This window comes from Haemorhous mexicanus, chromosome 1 (genome assembly GCF_027477595.1).
Source record: "Haemorhous mexicanus isolate bHaeMex1 chromosome 1, bHaeMex1.pri, whole genome shotgun sequence".
Taxonomy (NCBI): Eukaryota; Metazoa; Chordata; class Aves; order Passeriformes; family Fringillidae; genus Haemorhous; species Haemorhous mexicanus.
The window spans coordinates 31,838,101-31,855,321 of NC_082341.1; the positions used below are offsets into that span (position 1 = coordinate 31,838,101).

Consider the following 17,221-nt stretch of genomic DNA (forward strand, 5'->3'; position numbering starts at 1 on the left):
AGCTCTGCTTGCCATTCAAAGCTCGGTCACCCCTTAGGCTACATGGCTTATGAACTCAGAGATTCTCCTTCATTTCAAATGCAGACATTAATTTATTATTTAGTATTGTTCTTTACCCTGCTAACATCCTAGAACATCAAACTAGTCTGCCCTTTGTATGATTTCAGTCCTTTCAGTACTCTGTGATCACAATTCATGTATGAATCTCTTTCATCTAGCCAGTAAGTAAAATGGAATATGTCTCCAGCACCTACGTGCTGTCTACAGATAGGAGACATATTCCCACCTTGGAAGAGTTAAAGAGACTTCTGAACACAGGGACTTAGTTTATTTGACAAGCCAGCAGACTTTCACTGCCTCATCCCTGCTGGATGGTTATAGCCTGTTGTGGGAGTTTCTTTGTCCCTGTCAAACCAACAAGACCTCAGGAAACTGCAAGAATATTCCCCGGGGAGAAGGCTCCAGAACTGCCAGCAGCCTGCACCAGTTGATTTATTGTCAGCTTCTGAGAAGCTCACAACTTCTAGATTCTTCTTATATTCCAAATGTTTGTTTCTCTTCTGGAATTTTTTGGGGCTGTTTTTTGTTTTGTTTTGGGGGTTTTTTTCCAATGGAAGTTGCTGGCATGAAGCTTTTAAGAAAAAACACAACCCCCAATTTTACTTTTTTTAATCACATAACTAAGCTAATTTCATTATTTTTGAAAACTTTACTGTTATTTTGAACAATGGAACTTGTGATATCCCTTGTTGTTCTTTGTGGAGGGTATACAGCGAGCTCTAGAGAGGTTGGTTACTATGGCAGCTCTGAGCTGTTTGACAGTGTTATAATGTTTGCTGATGCTTATTAATTTATCAGAGTGGAAAAAAATGAACAGCTCATACTGACACCACTGGGGAAACTAAAAGCCAGATCCTCTAGGCTATGTAGAGCACTAGTGCTGAGCAATGGAAAAGAAGATGAACAGCCAGTAAATGCACTGCAAAGCTTGGATTTGGGGACCATTTTAGACCAGACCACATCCTCATGCACGTTCCTGCATTTTCCAAGTTCTTTTTCCAAACCAAAGGGGAAAACTAACAAGCACTGAGTATATCCGAAATCCCCAAAAGCTGCTTGTAAGAGAGCAATAATCCCAGGAACAAAACCTTCCAACTGAGAATTGGTTCCTTATTTACCATGAAAGAGTAATCTTTTCTCAGAAATTACTGAAAAGAGAAAGCTTTTTAAGCTCATCCTTACCATGTTTCCTTTTATTAGCAATACAAAAATTGCCTTTGAGCTTTCTTATTCCTTCCTACTACTTCTGCACATATACATGCAAATTACCATACAGATTTCCCTTCACTGAGTACATTACATATCTCTGAAACAGTTGGCAGACCCCTGGGGGGGTGTTGCCCAGACAGCTGTGCAATCAGCTGAGTAAATCAGCTAATTAAAGAAACAAAGAAAATGCAAAAATTATTAGAGACAGGCTCCCCCTTACAGCATTGTTCAGCACCTCTGTATGTAAAAAGCACAGCAAGCACAAGATGGAATAAAGGTACTTGTAAATCAATGAATGAACTATTGCACAAGTGACAACGATGCCATTTTCTCTCAAACCCTATTCTGGGATGCTATGATATTTATGCTTTGTAGTCTAAATCAATTTAACATAAATTACTCCAGCATTTTATTTTACAATTACAAAAGTGTGAAATGTAATGTTGGTCTCATAACTGACTTCTGTACTTAAAAAATAGTCATTAACTTCTGCTTGACCTTAGGTGTAGAACTAATATTGAATTTGCACAGAGGGAACTCATTATTCTGATTAGTTTCCATGCAGAAAAAAAAGTTCCCAAGGGTCCTAGTGCTACAAGCCATTTCTCAAATCTCAAATAGGAAACAGGACTCCAGAAAATGATGCAAGAGCATTTCCTCTCATTTCAGAGTTTATCAAAAGGAACAGATAACAGCAAGGGTAGGTATCTGCAATCTAAACAGAGCAAAGCCACTGTGGTAAAAAAGGAGGCTGGCAGATGTGGATTTAGTCTTGCTGATCACCATTAAGGCGCCATTCCTTCCCACAGCTTCTAAATGAACACAGGAAGGACAAACTTTAGTTTAAATAAGGCTCAGGTCTGTCTACATTACATAGCCATTATAAATTTAAAAATGAGTGCTCCGAGTGAAGCCACCAATATTTCCCAGCTCAGTCAGACAATGGTCATTTCACATTATTGAACAACTGGTTTTGTTAGGAACTTCTGTTTATTTTATTTATAAGGGCCAAAGCCCCAGGTTCTTATATGTGGCTTTGAAGGTCCATATTTCATGCAAGGTAGTGGTGCATTTGAACAAATAAATTTGTAAAACACCCCTGGCTAAACAAGACAGGCATTTTTAATAGATAAACAACTACTGTTGATTCATGTGGCCCGAGGAGATTTGGTTTTCAATGCCTTGCCCTTTGTGATGCATGCAAAGATAAAGCCATATTTCATACTCACCTTGTGAACATATGAGGTCCTATTTTTTATCAAGGAGAAAAAAAGGTGAAAATTTTATGAAAATGCTGTAGGATTACTACAGGAACAGATTAAATCAAGGGGGGTTGTACCAATTGCAGCTCCAGGGGAACCATTTGATGCTTGAATGCAGAAAGTTTTAAATTTTATTCAGTAATTGTAGATATTTGTTCTCATGCGCATGATATTTAAAATTTCTTTTAAATCACGTGGTAGTGAGTGTACCTATAACAGTTTTGTCTGAAACGAGATGGTAGAAGGTTGGAGAAGAAAGACCCCATCAAATGATCAGAGAATGGTTGCTGGGAACAGATCAAACAAGGAGGTATGGGCTGTTGCTGAGCAGGCTGGTGCAAAGTGAAAAACAGGGCTCTCTTCCATGGAAATATCCCCCAGGCATGGCCAGGAAAGGAGCAGGAAACAAAGAGGACTCTGAATAAATAAATTCTGTGAATTCATTGTAAATGCCTCTCCCAAAGCCCCAGTAAACAAAACATTCACCTGGGGGTTGTTTTTTGCACAACTGCTGTCTTTGCGACCTTACTGTGCTGCCTCTTTTTGCATATGTGCAAAATATCTTTCCCCTACACGGCTACTCTTCATTGCTGATTTCCTCTGTGTGAGAACCTTAGATCACTCAGAAAAAAACTATGCCCAAGGTTCTACAACAACTGCAAAAACAAAACCAAAAACTGCCAAAATCCCTCTCACCACAATTCCCAGCAGCAGAGAGCTCTTTTCCTTCTTTTTCCAAGTCTGAGTCCATTCTGCTTTATATCAGCTGTTGAATACACAACAGCTGGTGTTACTCTGTAGTCCTTTCACTGATGTTGTCCAGGGCATTTCTCACCCCCAGCATCACCCAGGGTGGGCACAAATGAGCATCATTCCCCGGGTCTAGAAGGGGTCTGATCCTGCCCTTTTGAAATGCTGTCATTTCTGTGCTTAATCTCAGGAATAATGGAAGAATCCCATGTGATGCAATACATCATTGTAACCCCCACTGGCCCCTAGGGGTAGGGATTCCCTTCAATAGGGCACAAAATATTTTAAAAGGATTGCTTAAAGAAGCTAACACGATTAGAATCTTGGAATCACAGATAGATTTTGCTGAGTTGGAAGGGACCCATCAGGATCATCCCTGAGCAGGACAGCAGGACACCCCAAGAATCACACCATGTGCCTCAGAGCATTGCCCCAAAGCTTCTTGAACTCAGAAACACCTGGCGCTGTGACCACTTTTCTGGGGAGCCTGTTCCAGTGCCCAAGCACCCTCTGAGTGAAGAATCTTTTCCTGATATCCAAACTAAACCTCCCCTGACTCAGCTTCACGCCATTTCCTAGAGTGCTGTCACCAGACACGAGAGTGAAGAGGTCAGTGCTCTGCTCCCCCCAATGAGGGACCACCATGAAGTCTCCCTCAGTCTCCTCTAGGCTGAACAACCCAAGATCACCTCCCTTACTTCAAGACATGAAATCACAGACCTTAAAGAAAGACCCTAAAGTGCAGTGTAACTTTAAAAATATTGCTAGCTATGTTTTCAGGGGAAGCTTCTATGTTGAATCACATTTCAGTGGGTAGGGGAAAAGTAAAGATACAGTCACCATGACCTAACAGAAGCACAACAGTCCTGCACTTTCACTTTAAAAGTGGCCATTTCTCCAGGGTGAATCCTGTAAGTATCATTTGCAAAAGAATTTGCAGAGGAACTCTCATTCCACACAGTTTACTAATTTCAGCCCTTGCTTTGAACAACTGGGTGCTTGGAGGAACTGGAAGCTGTAATGGAATGAGGTACTACTTAAGTAAACAAACCTATTGAAAAGGGATATGAAGAGAACAGAAAAGCAGTAAGATCCTACTGATTTACCCTTTTCCCACCCTTCAGATTGTCTCAGTTTTTTCACAAGAGAAAATGCACACGTCTCTGGCACATGACTGTCACTTTATTCTGTAAATAGGACCAAGTTTTTTCATACCTCATTATGCCCTTTTTCAGTGGCATAAGTGGTAACAAACCATGCACGTTTTACTCCAAAGATATTGAATACCTGGTTGTTTATGAAACAGGTAAATTCAATAGTCCTTAACATGTTTGAAACTTACAAAATGCTGAACTGGTCCATTCTTGAATGACCTTTGATCATGTATTTGTTATGTCATTTTTCAAGTGTGTATACAAACCTAACTAAAATTTGTAATGATTTTCATTTTCGATATAAAAACACTTCTAAAAGTGAATAAAATGTATAACATAGCATAGGACATTCAGATACCACCATACGACAAAACTTCTGCTAATTATAGTAGAATAAATTTACTGAGAAGTCTCAGAAGGATCTGTACTACTTGAGGAAATGGGCTGAAAGATAAAGATGTAGTTTTCTGAACTAACTAAGCTGATAAAACAGCTTAATGGTGCCAAAAGTGTTTTACTGGCTCTTTCCCTCACACCTCCACCTCTCCACCCTGATAAGAAGCTGCCACCCTCACTTTGTGTCAACTCCAGCACATGTTGCTGCTATACTCTATGTTGCTGTGCCTGCCCCATCTCAAAAGTAATATAATACATGTAGCAAAGATAATCAGATTTAATAGAAGAGATTTGGTATGAGGAATGACTGGTGAAACAGCCGGGAAATGAGACAACTCACAGGGGCATGACAGATGTGCACAAAATCCTGAATAGTATAAAGACAAATAGAGAATGGATTATTCACCACTCTCTGTCAGCAAAGAGCTATATCACAACAGAGTGAGGGTCATAGGAATGTGTTTAAAAAAAAAAAAAAGAAAGGAAAAAAAATGTTTTAACATAGTACACATGTGAATTCTAAGACTTGCTGCCATAAGAGATGATGAAAGTCAGGAGTATAAGCTGGCTTGAAAAGCAATTTGATAAATTAATGAAGAAAAGGTCCAGCAAGGGTTACCTACCACAGCACTGTGGGTACAGCAAAATCCCTCTATCACAGGCTGGTAGATGCTGAGTATGTACACAGAAGAACTGTACTTGCTCCGTTTCTCTACTCTAAGCATCCCCTACTCATCACTCATGGTAGGAGCATGGCTGGATGGACTTTTAACCTGACCCAGCCTGACTGTTCTCATGCGTTTAACCGGGCTGACATTGCCTGCAGTGTGTTTGAGTCGAGTCACGCAATCAGCCCTGACAGCAGTGCTGTAGAGGTGCTTCAGTGCCTGGGAAAAGGAATAGCTGTTCACAGCTGGCTTTTCATTCATGTCGGCAAAGCTCAAGCCCCAGTGACTGCTTCATATTGAATCGTCTGCACTAAAATAAAAATACGAAGCAAATCACATAGGCAGTTAGGTTCTGACAGAAGCAATACAAAAGAAAAGGGGAAGCCTGGCTATGCATACATATATGTAAGAATAGGGTGGAGGCAATCCAGAAGATCTCAAATATGGAGTTAATACATTGCAAAAGTCATATCATTATAAATTGTTATACATTATTACAAATAAAATGTAAATGACATTTAAAAATCAACAGTGCTTGCCAATTCAAGAATGGCATGACTAAAATGTATCTAGTTATATAGTGGAAACCTGAATATCATTCATAAGGGGGAGAAAAACCACACACAAGTTCTAGGGCATTTGTGGCTGCCCTGCCTTTCACAGCAGGAGGGAGAAGCACCCACAGACCTGCCACTGCTCCTGCAGTGCCTGGGGAGAAGCTGAGTCACCACCTTCCTACCTCACCCATACCCTGTCAGCTATTATCTTAATTAGCCCCTGTATTCATAAACACAAAGACAAGAGCCACGCTCTTATCAATTGATCCTTCGCACAAATAAAGTTATAGAAATTCCTTTTTCTATAAAGGGATTTGCTGGGTGATGCCATGGGTTTGTGCACAGAAATGCAAGGCATCTTGTTTGTGGATGGGATTAACAGCAGTACAAAGCATTTACGTGACAGGTTTTGATCAGTTCACATGTACCCGTGTAGCTTTGCCACCAGCTAAAGCCTCCTGCCTTAGGCTATTTGCTGCTTTTCATCCTTGTTTTAGCTACCATCTCTAGCACATAAGAAACATGTCATGAGCCATGACAAGCAATTGAGATAAATGCCAACCCTTGTAAACCTTCAGAGGGGAGGCTGCATTTGTTAGGTTTCAGCACATTTGCAGAAGCTATCAGAAGCCAGGAAGGTATAAATAAACAAAACAATTTAATGCCGAGTGCCTGCAATTAGAGGAAAAGTTCCTTTCTGCTCCAGTTATTTGCTTCCCCAAGACCTTTTACCAAACCACAGAAGACAGCATTTAATCTATTTATTTCTAAGGCTAGGCAAGAATTATTTCAGTGCATTTTTATAAGCCACAGAGAAGTGCACAAGCTCATTTCCCCTTCCTAGGTCACCTTTATCATGAGAGCTTTATTCTAATGAAATATAAATGTGATTTCAAGTCAACAGTGTTACCGAGGTCCATCAACACTTCGGAATTACAGGCACTTATTTTGCCCTGGTTTAGTTTTATTTGCAAAGAAACTAAAAGTGCTGAGCTCCCTCTGCATGAAGGCTCTCAAGCATGTCTCTGTCAGCATATGCCTTCTTATCAGAGTGGTATACTTGCAGTACACATCTGGAATATGAAAACAGAGCTTTTTTCCCCACAGCTCAGAAGTCTTTAATTTTTCAGGTTCCTCATTTTTCTTTCAGCATCTGCCAGTTTTATGAATTTCTCCTATTCTTCTACACCACAGTAAAAACAGAAGAACAGCTCTTGGGGAAAGGCATTCTACCCCACACCCTACTGGTGTTTTATTTTCTGGTAGCAGACATTCCCCATCAAGTCAGATCCTGTGCTAGCAAGAATTTGATACTGCGCCCTACCCCACAGCAGGCTCAGGTCTCTACCTCGGTATTTGACAGCAGATACAGTGTGGAAATCCCTGCTACCCCAGAACTGTAATAGTTGCAATAACCACCTGTCACATACATATACTAGGTAGCAAGCCCAAACTTCGTTTAAACAAAACCAAACTGTTTCATTCAGGTAACCAAAGGCAATACTCGCCCCTGTAGCTCCAAACACGGTAAGCCTTACTACTTTTAACCTCTTCACCTCTTGCACAGGGAGCTGGGCTGTTATGTACTTGTGTAGTGCTTTCCATGCAGCTTCACATAGTGATTACCACAGCAGTTCTTGACAAATAATACAAAAACCTTAAATCAGCCAGTTTTTCTGGTACAATTAAATCACTGTGAAGGGTCTCTCTAAGAGCAGAGGTACATCCAAGAATTAAACTAATTCAGGAACACATTATATAGTCCTTGCATTAGGCAAAAATGCCTTTTTTTTTTTTTTTTTTAATGGGGGGAGGGGGCCTACTGATCTCTAGGAAAGCTTTTGATTAATGAACCAATTACCGTCTGCAGCCGGGTTCTAGACAGCAGGCTTGGACCATGCCCATTGCCTGCCCTCCCCACTCATGAATCCCAGGGTGGATGAGCCAGGGTCCCACGCCATTCACACCAGCTTGGAAGCCATCCAGGGCAGCTGGCCCAAAAAGCCATGTTCCACTCTTTTCAAGCCAAAATAAACTCTTTGTTTGACTTTTGGTGGCTAATTTCCTGGAATTATATGGAGTCTTGGAGAGGATAAGAGGAACAATATCTTTGAAAGATACTGTGGCTTACAGCTCCAGAAGTACTTTCTCTGAAACGTGCTTCACTTCACCAGGCACAGCAGACCAGAGCTTGATCACTCACAGTAACTGTTACACTGTGAATTTAACCACCAGCAATAAAATAAAGGAGCATAACCAACCACCCTAATTTACTCTGCACCTATTTTACTACAGGCATTACCTTAAATTAGACCTTACAGTGATGCCTGATCACACTCCCATTTTTTACAGGCACCCAAGATGGGGCATAAAGAAATGCAAATTTCAGCAACAAGCAAGCACTAGTTAAATTGACTAAAGAGTTATCTTTTGTTCAGATCTGAAAAGATATTTTAAGTGCTTACACTGATGTATTAGGAAAGGCTGGACAGCACTGCAAAGCTCTATAAGGAGCTTTGGTTTTTCAAGGCTGTGATTTTTAACTGAAATATTTCTACCTGTTCATGAAGGATTGCAGTTACACCAGAAAAAAAGGAGACACCAAGAGATATTCTCCCTTTGGATTTTCATCTCTTGCAGCTCATTCCTAATCCAACACCCACCCCATTTTCTACTCTAACAACCATCCACCAAAAGCAAATAAGAGACTACTTACAGCTAAAACTCTTTTGGGGGAAAGACTTCTATTTATAGCTAGTAGGTGTAGTAATATTTGCTGACAAAACTGCTTAAAAGCAGAGAAATTTATTATACCTCCATATGCAGGAAGTATAAGTACATGGCACCATGCTCAGCCCATTTAGCAGCAAAACAAAAGAGTACCTTGAGCACTTCTTTAAAATAACCTGTTTTCCTCTGCACTGAGCCAGAGCAGAAGCATTTCCATGTTCAGCCATTACAAGTCAGGTGGGAGTGGGGTGACACCAGGTAAGGGCAAGCAGCTGAGGGGTGTTAACATCATAAACAAATACAGCACTTTCAGGAGCAAAGCTTCCCCACAGAAACAATTCAGGTCTGATTTCACATTTGTGCTCGCTTTCCACAGATTTACATTTATAGATGAGTGTGGGTATAACTTATGAGTACATCTATTTCCAGAAAAAAACCAGCATCAAACTAAGTCTAGAATATTTTTTTTTAATACTTTCATTTTCACTAGAAAATATTTGCAGGTACACCAGCCACATCTTCTTGGCGCCTCCAGTTTATGATACCATGCTGTGTGTTGTGCATGTGTGTAGTAAACTTTGTGCTGTACTTGTAAGTTACAGACAGACTGATAGAGATATTATGATACAGCACAATGAACAAGTTGGAAAAAAGCTCGACTACAAGATCTGTGACTTTGATTTCTAGAAAACTCACAGAAACTCACAAGAGATGCTCCATGAAAGTGCACTCAAAGACCTCAATGGCTTTGGGAACATGCTAATAATTTAAGGGCACTCCACCTCTGTTTTGCTTTAGAAATACATTCAGCTTGCTGCAGAAGACACTGCACAAAGACATCAGAGAGTTAACAGGTAAAGAGTCAGGTCTGGCCAAGTAGGTTCTGTTGGTTTCCTGTGCAGTGCCTGGAAAACACAGCTTGGCTTCCTTGCCTCCTTCCTTGCCTCAGCAGTGCAGACTCTACCTGCTGAGGTGCCTGTGCTACCAAAGCCTGATGGAGCTGAGATGGCCACGTATTTCAGTGCCTTTGCACTGTGGCACCAGCATTTGCTGGGACTGCTTTTACTGTCAGAGACTTCCAGTTATCCAATTGTCTTTTCCCTTCTCCTGCCCTGATCAGAGATTTGCCTCTCCAGCCATAGAGATGAAAAGGCAGGAAAGAACACCTTCGTGCATGAAGCTGTTCTTTTGCTTTAGCAGTAAGAAAAACACCTAGCTGGGGTGGTAAAAGGCAGAAAAGATGATGGCATGAGATAGTGGACGATGAAAAAAAAAAAGGAAAATGAGCAACGTATTTGTCTGAAATTTAAGTCAAATAAAGACAACAGCTTTTTTTACAAAGAGCAAGCCTAGAGAAAATAGTGATTTTGGCCAGAATGAAACCCAAGTTGAACTGTAACACTGATTTTATTTGCTAGGTTGTTAGACATAATGAGCTAGATGGAAAGAAGCTTAGCTGTAATTGCATTGTGCTGTATACACAGATTCTCCATCAGTATCTTTTCTTCCCCATATTAAAAAGACAGCAGTGACAATTCAGATACTTCAAGAAATGACAAAAGGTAACAGCATTACAAAAACCCCTCTGAAGTTCAGCCTGACTCACCTGACTTCCTTGCTTTCAAGGCAATGACAGCAGCCAGTTCTCTCTGTACCTAAAATATCAGGAAAAGAAAAGGATGGTTATAGTTCCTAGCACAGTCAAATAAAACAAAATGCAACACTGGTAAGATAAGAGCTATCAAGTCTTTGCAGCAATCAACTGCATGTGGAATTATGCCTGGTTTTGAAACTACAGTCAGTTTTCCTAGCAAATCTATCTCCTTTTCAGCTGGGAATTTTGTGACTTTAATTTCATGTAAATACCCCACATTCCTTAGAGAGTGGGCAATTCAGTAGCCTGACCTGTAATTTATTTGCACAGCATATCTCTTTCACAAGTACACACTTGAATCTTCTCCCTTCCCTTGTTACATATTTGTTTTGCCTCTGATGAGCACACTGTAATGCTGGATTTATTATGGGACTCCAGAATAAGAACATCCTTCATGCTAAGGTTTGACAGAGGTTCCTCCTCTGTCATTTATATAATTGACCTTCACTTTTTGGATCTTCCAGGAGGAAACAACCTCTCCTAGGAGCATGGCTGAGAATTTCAGGACCAAAATTTCACTTGAGGTGAAAATGCAGAAGTCAGGGCTATTTTCAATTTTACGGACTCCCTCACTGGCCTGTGGTAACACAGCCCTGCCATGCTAACCAGCTCCCTTTCTCATCCTCTTCTCTCTGCATTCTTCATATTCTCTGTATACAGCAGCTATTCTCTCTTTAGCCAGCTTAACTGAACATCCACTTCTCTCCATAGGTCTATTCCTTTTTACATCATTTCTTTTTCTATAATTTTTATATATATTATTCTTATGCTTCCTGCTTCTTCATCTGTCCCACTGCAGCTGCTTGCACTTGGCCTACAGCACTAAATGCTCCCTGCTACATACACCTTAAAATTTCCCCAATTTTCCCAAGACAGGTTGTCTTCAGTATTCAAAAAAAACAAAGGCTCCAGCAGTGCATACTAGCCATCTTGTCTAACAGACCTAGGCAAGGCTCAAGGCTGTTCTGCAGTGGGAAGTTTGACATGCAGTTTCTGAGAGACATGAAATTTCAAACATTCCCAGGACATGTGGCTCAGTCATAAGGCACAAAGCCCACAAAGGATTCCCTAAGTAATACAATTACTAACAACTGTCTATATCTCACTCTCATGGCTCAGAAGAAAACTTTGAAAATGTGAAAGAATAGTTAGCATTATATTGGTCTGAGCAGAAAGACAGACAAAATCATTTGGGGCATCTCAGCACAATGGTAAATGCAGCACCCCCGGATCAGATCCTCAGGAGCCACGCAGCAGAACACTCAGCATGTGGAAGAAGCCAGTCACACCAGAGGCCACATCCTTCCTCTGCTTGCATCCTTCTTTCCTTTGTGGCAAAGGACCAAAAAGATTTTTTTGCTGTCCTTGCAAGGGAAAAGGATCTTTTCTGTTCCTTGATGCTGCCCTGCTGAGAGGGACAGAGTTCTCTGCCACTCCAAGCAGGAAAATATGAAGGCAGTGCCATGGTTTTCTTAAATGTCATCCTGTTTCCAGCACAATTGTGCAAGCTGGCAATATTACCTTCCCTTCCTTCCTTCCTGTACACTCATTCCCATGTCTGGAGAAATATTAATCATGGGTAATGTAAGCATAAACTTCAAGTAAAATGGGAAAGAACAGAAAAACAACTCATGTGCTTCCTTGCAGCAATTGCTATACAAAAGTATTATAATAATACATAGAAGCTATCTAATAAAGAACAGGATTTTCAATAAAAGCCCAATTTGTTTCTGAACAACACCATGACTTTTCATGGCTACACTTCTCAGGCCCTCTCCCTTCATTAAACTCAGAAGGTACCCATGTCAATGGCTCAATTCTGGTCTATTGTCACATCTTACTGACAGTAAGAAGCATTTCACTGATGTCTCATCTTTATCTCCTATCATTTAATAAAGGCATTATCCTAAGCTTATGCTTAAGAGACACTACAACCTGAAACAATTGCAAATGCATCTCTTCACCCAATCAAACATTCAAGAAATGCAAACCTCTCCATGGCTGCAAAGAAAAACCCATCTTGTCAGAAGAAAAGGCAGCATTGTGGCATCCTGCACTTGTATTTCCAGTATTACTTTTGGTTATAAGGTGGCACCTTTTAGGTTTGAAAGATAGTGCTAAAATCACAGGTAATTAAAAGGCTGGGCTTCTATATTTTGTCTGTGTCAAGCTAAATATCTCATAGTTTGCTGCTGGCCAGGAATGCAGCTGCTCTTTCACTTAACCTGAGCAAAATCCTTTAGATAAAGCCAGAGGAAAATATGTTTCTCTGGTGTTAACAGTAAGAAAAAGTTCCTTCATCAAAGGGTTCCATCAGGACAATCTGAGCTCACTCTCATAGGATTCAGTCCAATCATAAAGAACTGGTACTGCTGAGCATCCTTCTGGATTTGAGTGGTGCCCCTAGATTTCATAATCTATATGCTTCTGTCTATTTTAGCATAATGCACTTGACATCCCTGCTGGACATGCAATTCTTCTCATCATTACACCAATGGAAATCCATGTATAACACTCACTCCTCACTGCAACATGCTACCCATTATCATGTGTCTTCCTAACAGGATTTCAGTCACTGCCTCTTTGACAAAATCGATAGTCACACATCACATTGAAGATAATAATGCAGACACAAAATTAAATATATAAACAAGGACTATGCCTACCATATTGACATATTGAATTTTAAAATATGTTTTACACATACAGCTTGTTGCTACAAAGCTAACACAATCTAAACAGTATCCCATTTGAGTAGCATTGCAGATGTCAAAACTGATTCAGTTTAAAGGCCAGTTCACCACACAATATTTACAGAAATATTATGAAAGTCTGAAAGAGAACATTTTGAGTGGGTAGTTGGCATGTTACCACATCTCAATCAAGTTTTCTTTCTGCAATATAGAAGAGTATGCATTGAAAGTGATACCTGAATATACTTCAGCTTGATTAAGTACAAATGGCTTATTTATATGGTGAATCTTGTCTTCAAAGAATAGAGAGTTTTAAAAAGTAAATGACAACTACTGCTCTTCTCACAAATCTTATCACTTTGTCATGGACGACATAACTGTGCATCTAGCAGACAGTGCATACCGCCTTTTTTTCCTTTCTCTTTTTTCTGCCCATTATAGTTTTTTGTGAGACAGTAGTCTAGATACTATTGTGCCAAGCAGGACTTCAAATCTACAGACAAGGTGTCAATTGTTACAGAAATTCAAAATTGAATCCTGCAACAGAAGGCTCTAAACAGCAGGGTTTTGAAGAACAGTGAGATTCTGGTTCACATTTTTGCATCTCAAGTTATGATAGTTTGACAGGCTCTAAATAAAAGTAATATTGGCTGATGTCTTAAAGTACTAGAAAACTGTTTTCCAGATACACCTCATTAACATCCTGATATCTTCTGTTTCATCACAAGGTAAGGTAAAAGGCTTTGCAGTGGAAACACTCATACCTATCCCACTGTGTTCTGCTTTTAGCGCACAAAACACTGAATATGAAGCTGCTCTTTGGGACATGACATGGGATGCATGACAGCTCTGAAATGCTTTTTTTAAACCCATGAGTAATCACTGCATTTTTTTAAAAATTCATGACCAAAAAAGATTATCTGATGCAAATGTATTTCTACCGGCATTTTGCACTGCTTGCCTTTAGAATTTAAGCTTGATGGTTTTGTTGGTGCCTCATGTAATGAGGCATGTAATATCATGTAGGCTTATATCATGTAATGATATAAGCACATAATTTGATAGATTAAAAGAGGGATTTATATTTTAGGCACACAGATTCCTCCAATTTTGCTTGGGTTGGATCATCACAATCAGTGTATGTTTGAAAATTTGGAATGGAATCCCCTGAAAAAAATGCTGATACAGAAATTTTCTTCTGACCCCCAAAAAAATGTTTTGTTCCGCAAAAAGCAAAAAGAAAAGTAGAAGAGACAGCAGTGGGATTTGCATCTCCAATTAAAAAGTCAACTCTCATCTTTGACTGCTTTAGTGCTGGCCCAGAAGTAGGGGTGATTTTGTGGTTTTTTTCACACTTCTGAAATTCTGGTGTGAAGAGTATCATGAGTAGGATTTTCAATTATGAATTCTTCAAAGAAGAATGGTTTAATTTTGTACAAAATACATAAACATTCAGTGAGCCAAAAAGCCAGTGTGAACACATTTCCAGGAATAGCTGATAACTTCACTTTCAGTTTCCAGCTCCTGTTTTTTAAAAAAAAAAAGAGAACCTAGATACTGGACAGTCCAGCCCTCTGTTGGCTGGTGTGAGCTGAGGTTTCAAATTCTTCTGGGGCTTAAAAAGATTTCGCGTAGGGTTGCAGTGAGTCTTTTAGGTCCCAATCTACTGTATGAAGGAAAAGCAATATTCTGGAGGAATAAACAGGAAAAGTTCATATACAGATGCTAAAATTTGAGGATTCTGCTCTGGTCTTGTGCCTTTTTCCCAGGGGTAGACTAGAAAATCATTATAGAGGCACTACAAAGTTCTGTGGAAAATCAGAAAATGCAGGAGAAAATATCAGATTTTTGACATCACTATGGCAATAGATGGGTCTCAGGCCATCTGGAGATGGAACTGCCTAATTTTTCTTTAGCTAGTTAGCTACAGTAATAAAACGGTTCATTTAAAAAAACCCTGTCCAGGTGCCCTACTGCTGGAGTGACTCAGGATGTAGTTCACAGATTTGACCTTGCAGATGTGAAACACTCTGAACTCACTGTCAATTAGGTGTTTAAGGACGTGCATGTTACCCAAGTGCATCCAGCTAGATCCAGTTCTTAAACTCAAAAGGTAACTTTGTTTTGCTGAGCATGTCCCTTTTTTTTAACTGAAAAAACCCCCATTATTTTATTTTTGATAGGCAAAGCTTTTGAGGAATACTAGCAATGCTTTATAGAGTTGGTGTTTTACAAGTGTTTTTAAAAAAAATATAACTTTGCAGAAGGTCTTTCACAGTTTTCTATTTTTGCTCTTTACGGCAACAAAAATGGAGGATATTGAAGTTCTGAGTTCACCTTTCATTTTCAGTTAAGAAAAAAAGTAGAGAAAACAAGGAATTCGAATATTGAGACAAAAAAAAAAAGATATTTAAAACATAGCATTTGCTTATATCATACATTTTAAAATATTCTTGAATAAAGTTGAATATACAGAATCACTAGCTTTCCAAACACATTATTAAATATATTTTGTAAAGACATTTGACTTTACAAAAGACAGCAAAAATTCTCTTTCCCTTCCATTTTCCAGCAACTTCAAGATGGCACTTTATTTATTTTTCTTAAAATACCTCTTATCCTCATGCCTTTTTCTTAAAAGCTTTACCTTGCTTGCTTCATTTTTGACTCTTTACTTTCTCACATGTCAAAAACAGAAGTAACACCAATTCCGTGTTTTGATGATACCATGACTTAGGTGCAGTGTTCACAGAACTGCACAATCCCAGAGTGGGGGAGGTAGGAAAGCACCTCTGGAGATCATTGGATCCAAACCTCTGCTGAAAATCATGGCCAGCTAGAGCCTGTCCTTGAGGTATTCATACACATCAATAAGTCCTCCCATAGCCTTCTGTTCTCCAAACCCCACTCCTACCTCTGTCAGACTCTCCTTGTGATTCAAGTTCTCTATACCCCAACCATCTCCGTGGTCATTCACATACACTCCAGGACATCCATATCTCTTGTACTGAGAGTTCAGAACTGGACCCAAGACTCCACATCTGGTCACCTGCCTTAGCCTAAGGACAATGCTCTTACCAATGCAGCTCAGGAAGCACTTGCTTTCTTTGCTACAAGGGCATGTTTCTGGTTCAACCTGCTGTCTACCAGAACCCCCAGGTCCTTTCATGCAAAGCTGCTTTTCAGTCAACTCCCAGTCTGCATAGAATCATGAGGTTATTTCTCCCAGATGCAAGATATTGCATTGCCCTTTGCTGACTTTCCTGAGATTCCTGTTGGCCCATCTCTCCAGACTGTCAAAGTCCCTCTAAGTGGAAGCACAACCTAGACTCATAGAATTATTTTAGTTGGAAAAGACCTGTAAGATCATCAAGTACAGCTGTTAACCCAGCACTGCCAAGCCCACACTAAACCATGTCCCCAAGTGCCACATCCACACATCTCGGAAACACCTCCAGGGATGGTGACCAACCATTCCTCACAGTGTTGCATTGCTAATGTTCTGAGGGTGCACTCTGTGCTATCATACAGATTACATTAAATTGAGTCACTCTAGCTTAACTTTCTGAAGTCCTGTCTGTCTTCTTAGAACAGTGATCTCACAAGATAAACAAGATGCACTACACTCTAGCACAGACAGAACAAGCTATTGTTTATTATGGTGAAGTTTACTGAGGCTAAACATAGCTGGGAAGCTCAGGTTTCCCAGTTGGTCTCCTCGGAAGTTTATGACAATCCACACAAGGGCTGCTGAAGACTTTTCTCTCTCTTTGTCTCCCATTGATATAGACTTGACCAAGAGGGTCTGAGAGTAAAGCACAGAAGTCACCTTGGTCCTCCAAGATGGTATCTTCTGGGCCACGAATAGCATATATTACAAGAGCAGACTGCTGCAGTCCTTGCTTGGGTTGATTTTAATAGCTTTGGAATTGTAGACTAAGACCTCAGTAAAGCTCTCCCCTTCCAGAAACTAAAAAAGCAGTCTTCACATACAAACATCTGTTCACTTAGACTAAGTCTTTAATTTGAAAGGATCCAAAACATGACAATATTTCAAACATGATCAGTTTAAACTTTGATGCAATGAC

The 17,221-nt window shown here is 40.0% G+C and overlaps 1 protein-coding gene across 5 annotated transcripts in view; it reads right to left on the reverse strand.

Moving 5' to 3' along the window:
• The window catches only part of RAPGEF5 (Rap guanine nucleotide exchange factor 5), a 230,533-nt gene that overhangs the window by 99,010 nt on the left and 114,302 nt on the right, over window positions 1-17,221 (reverse strand). For all 5 annotated transcript variants that reach the window (XM_059844686.1, XM_059844697.1, XM_059844675.1 and 2 more), the window contains one exon: window positions 10,393-10,441. In XM_059844686.1, coding sequence (XP_059700669.1) covers window positions 10,393-10,441 — 49 coding nt within the window. The remainder of the gene's footprint in view (window positions 1-10,392; window positions 10,442-17,221) is intronic.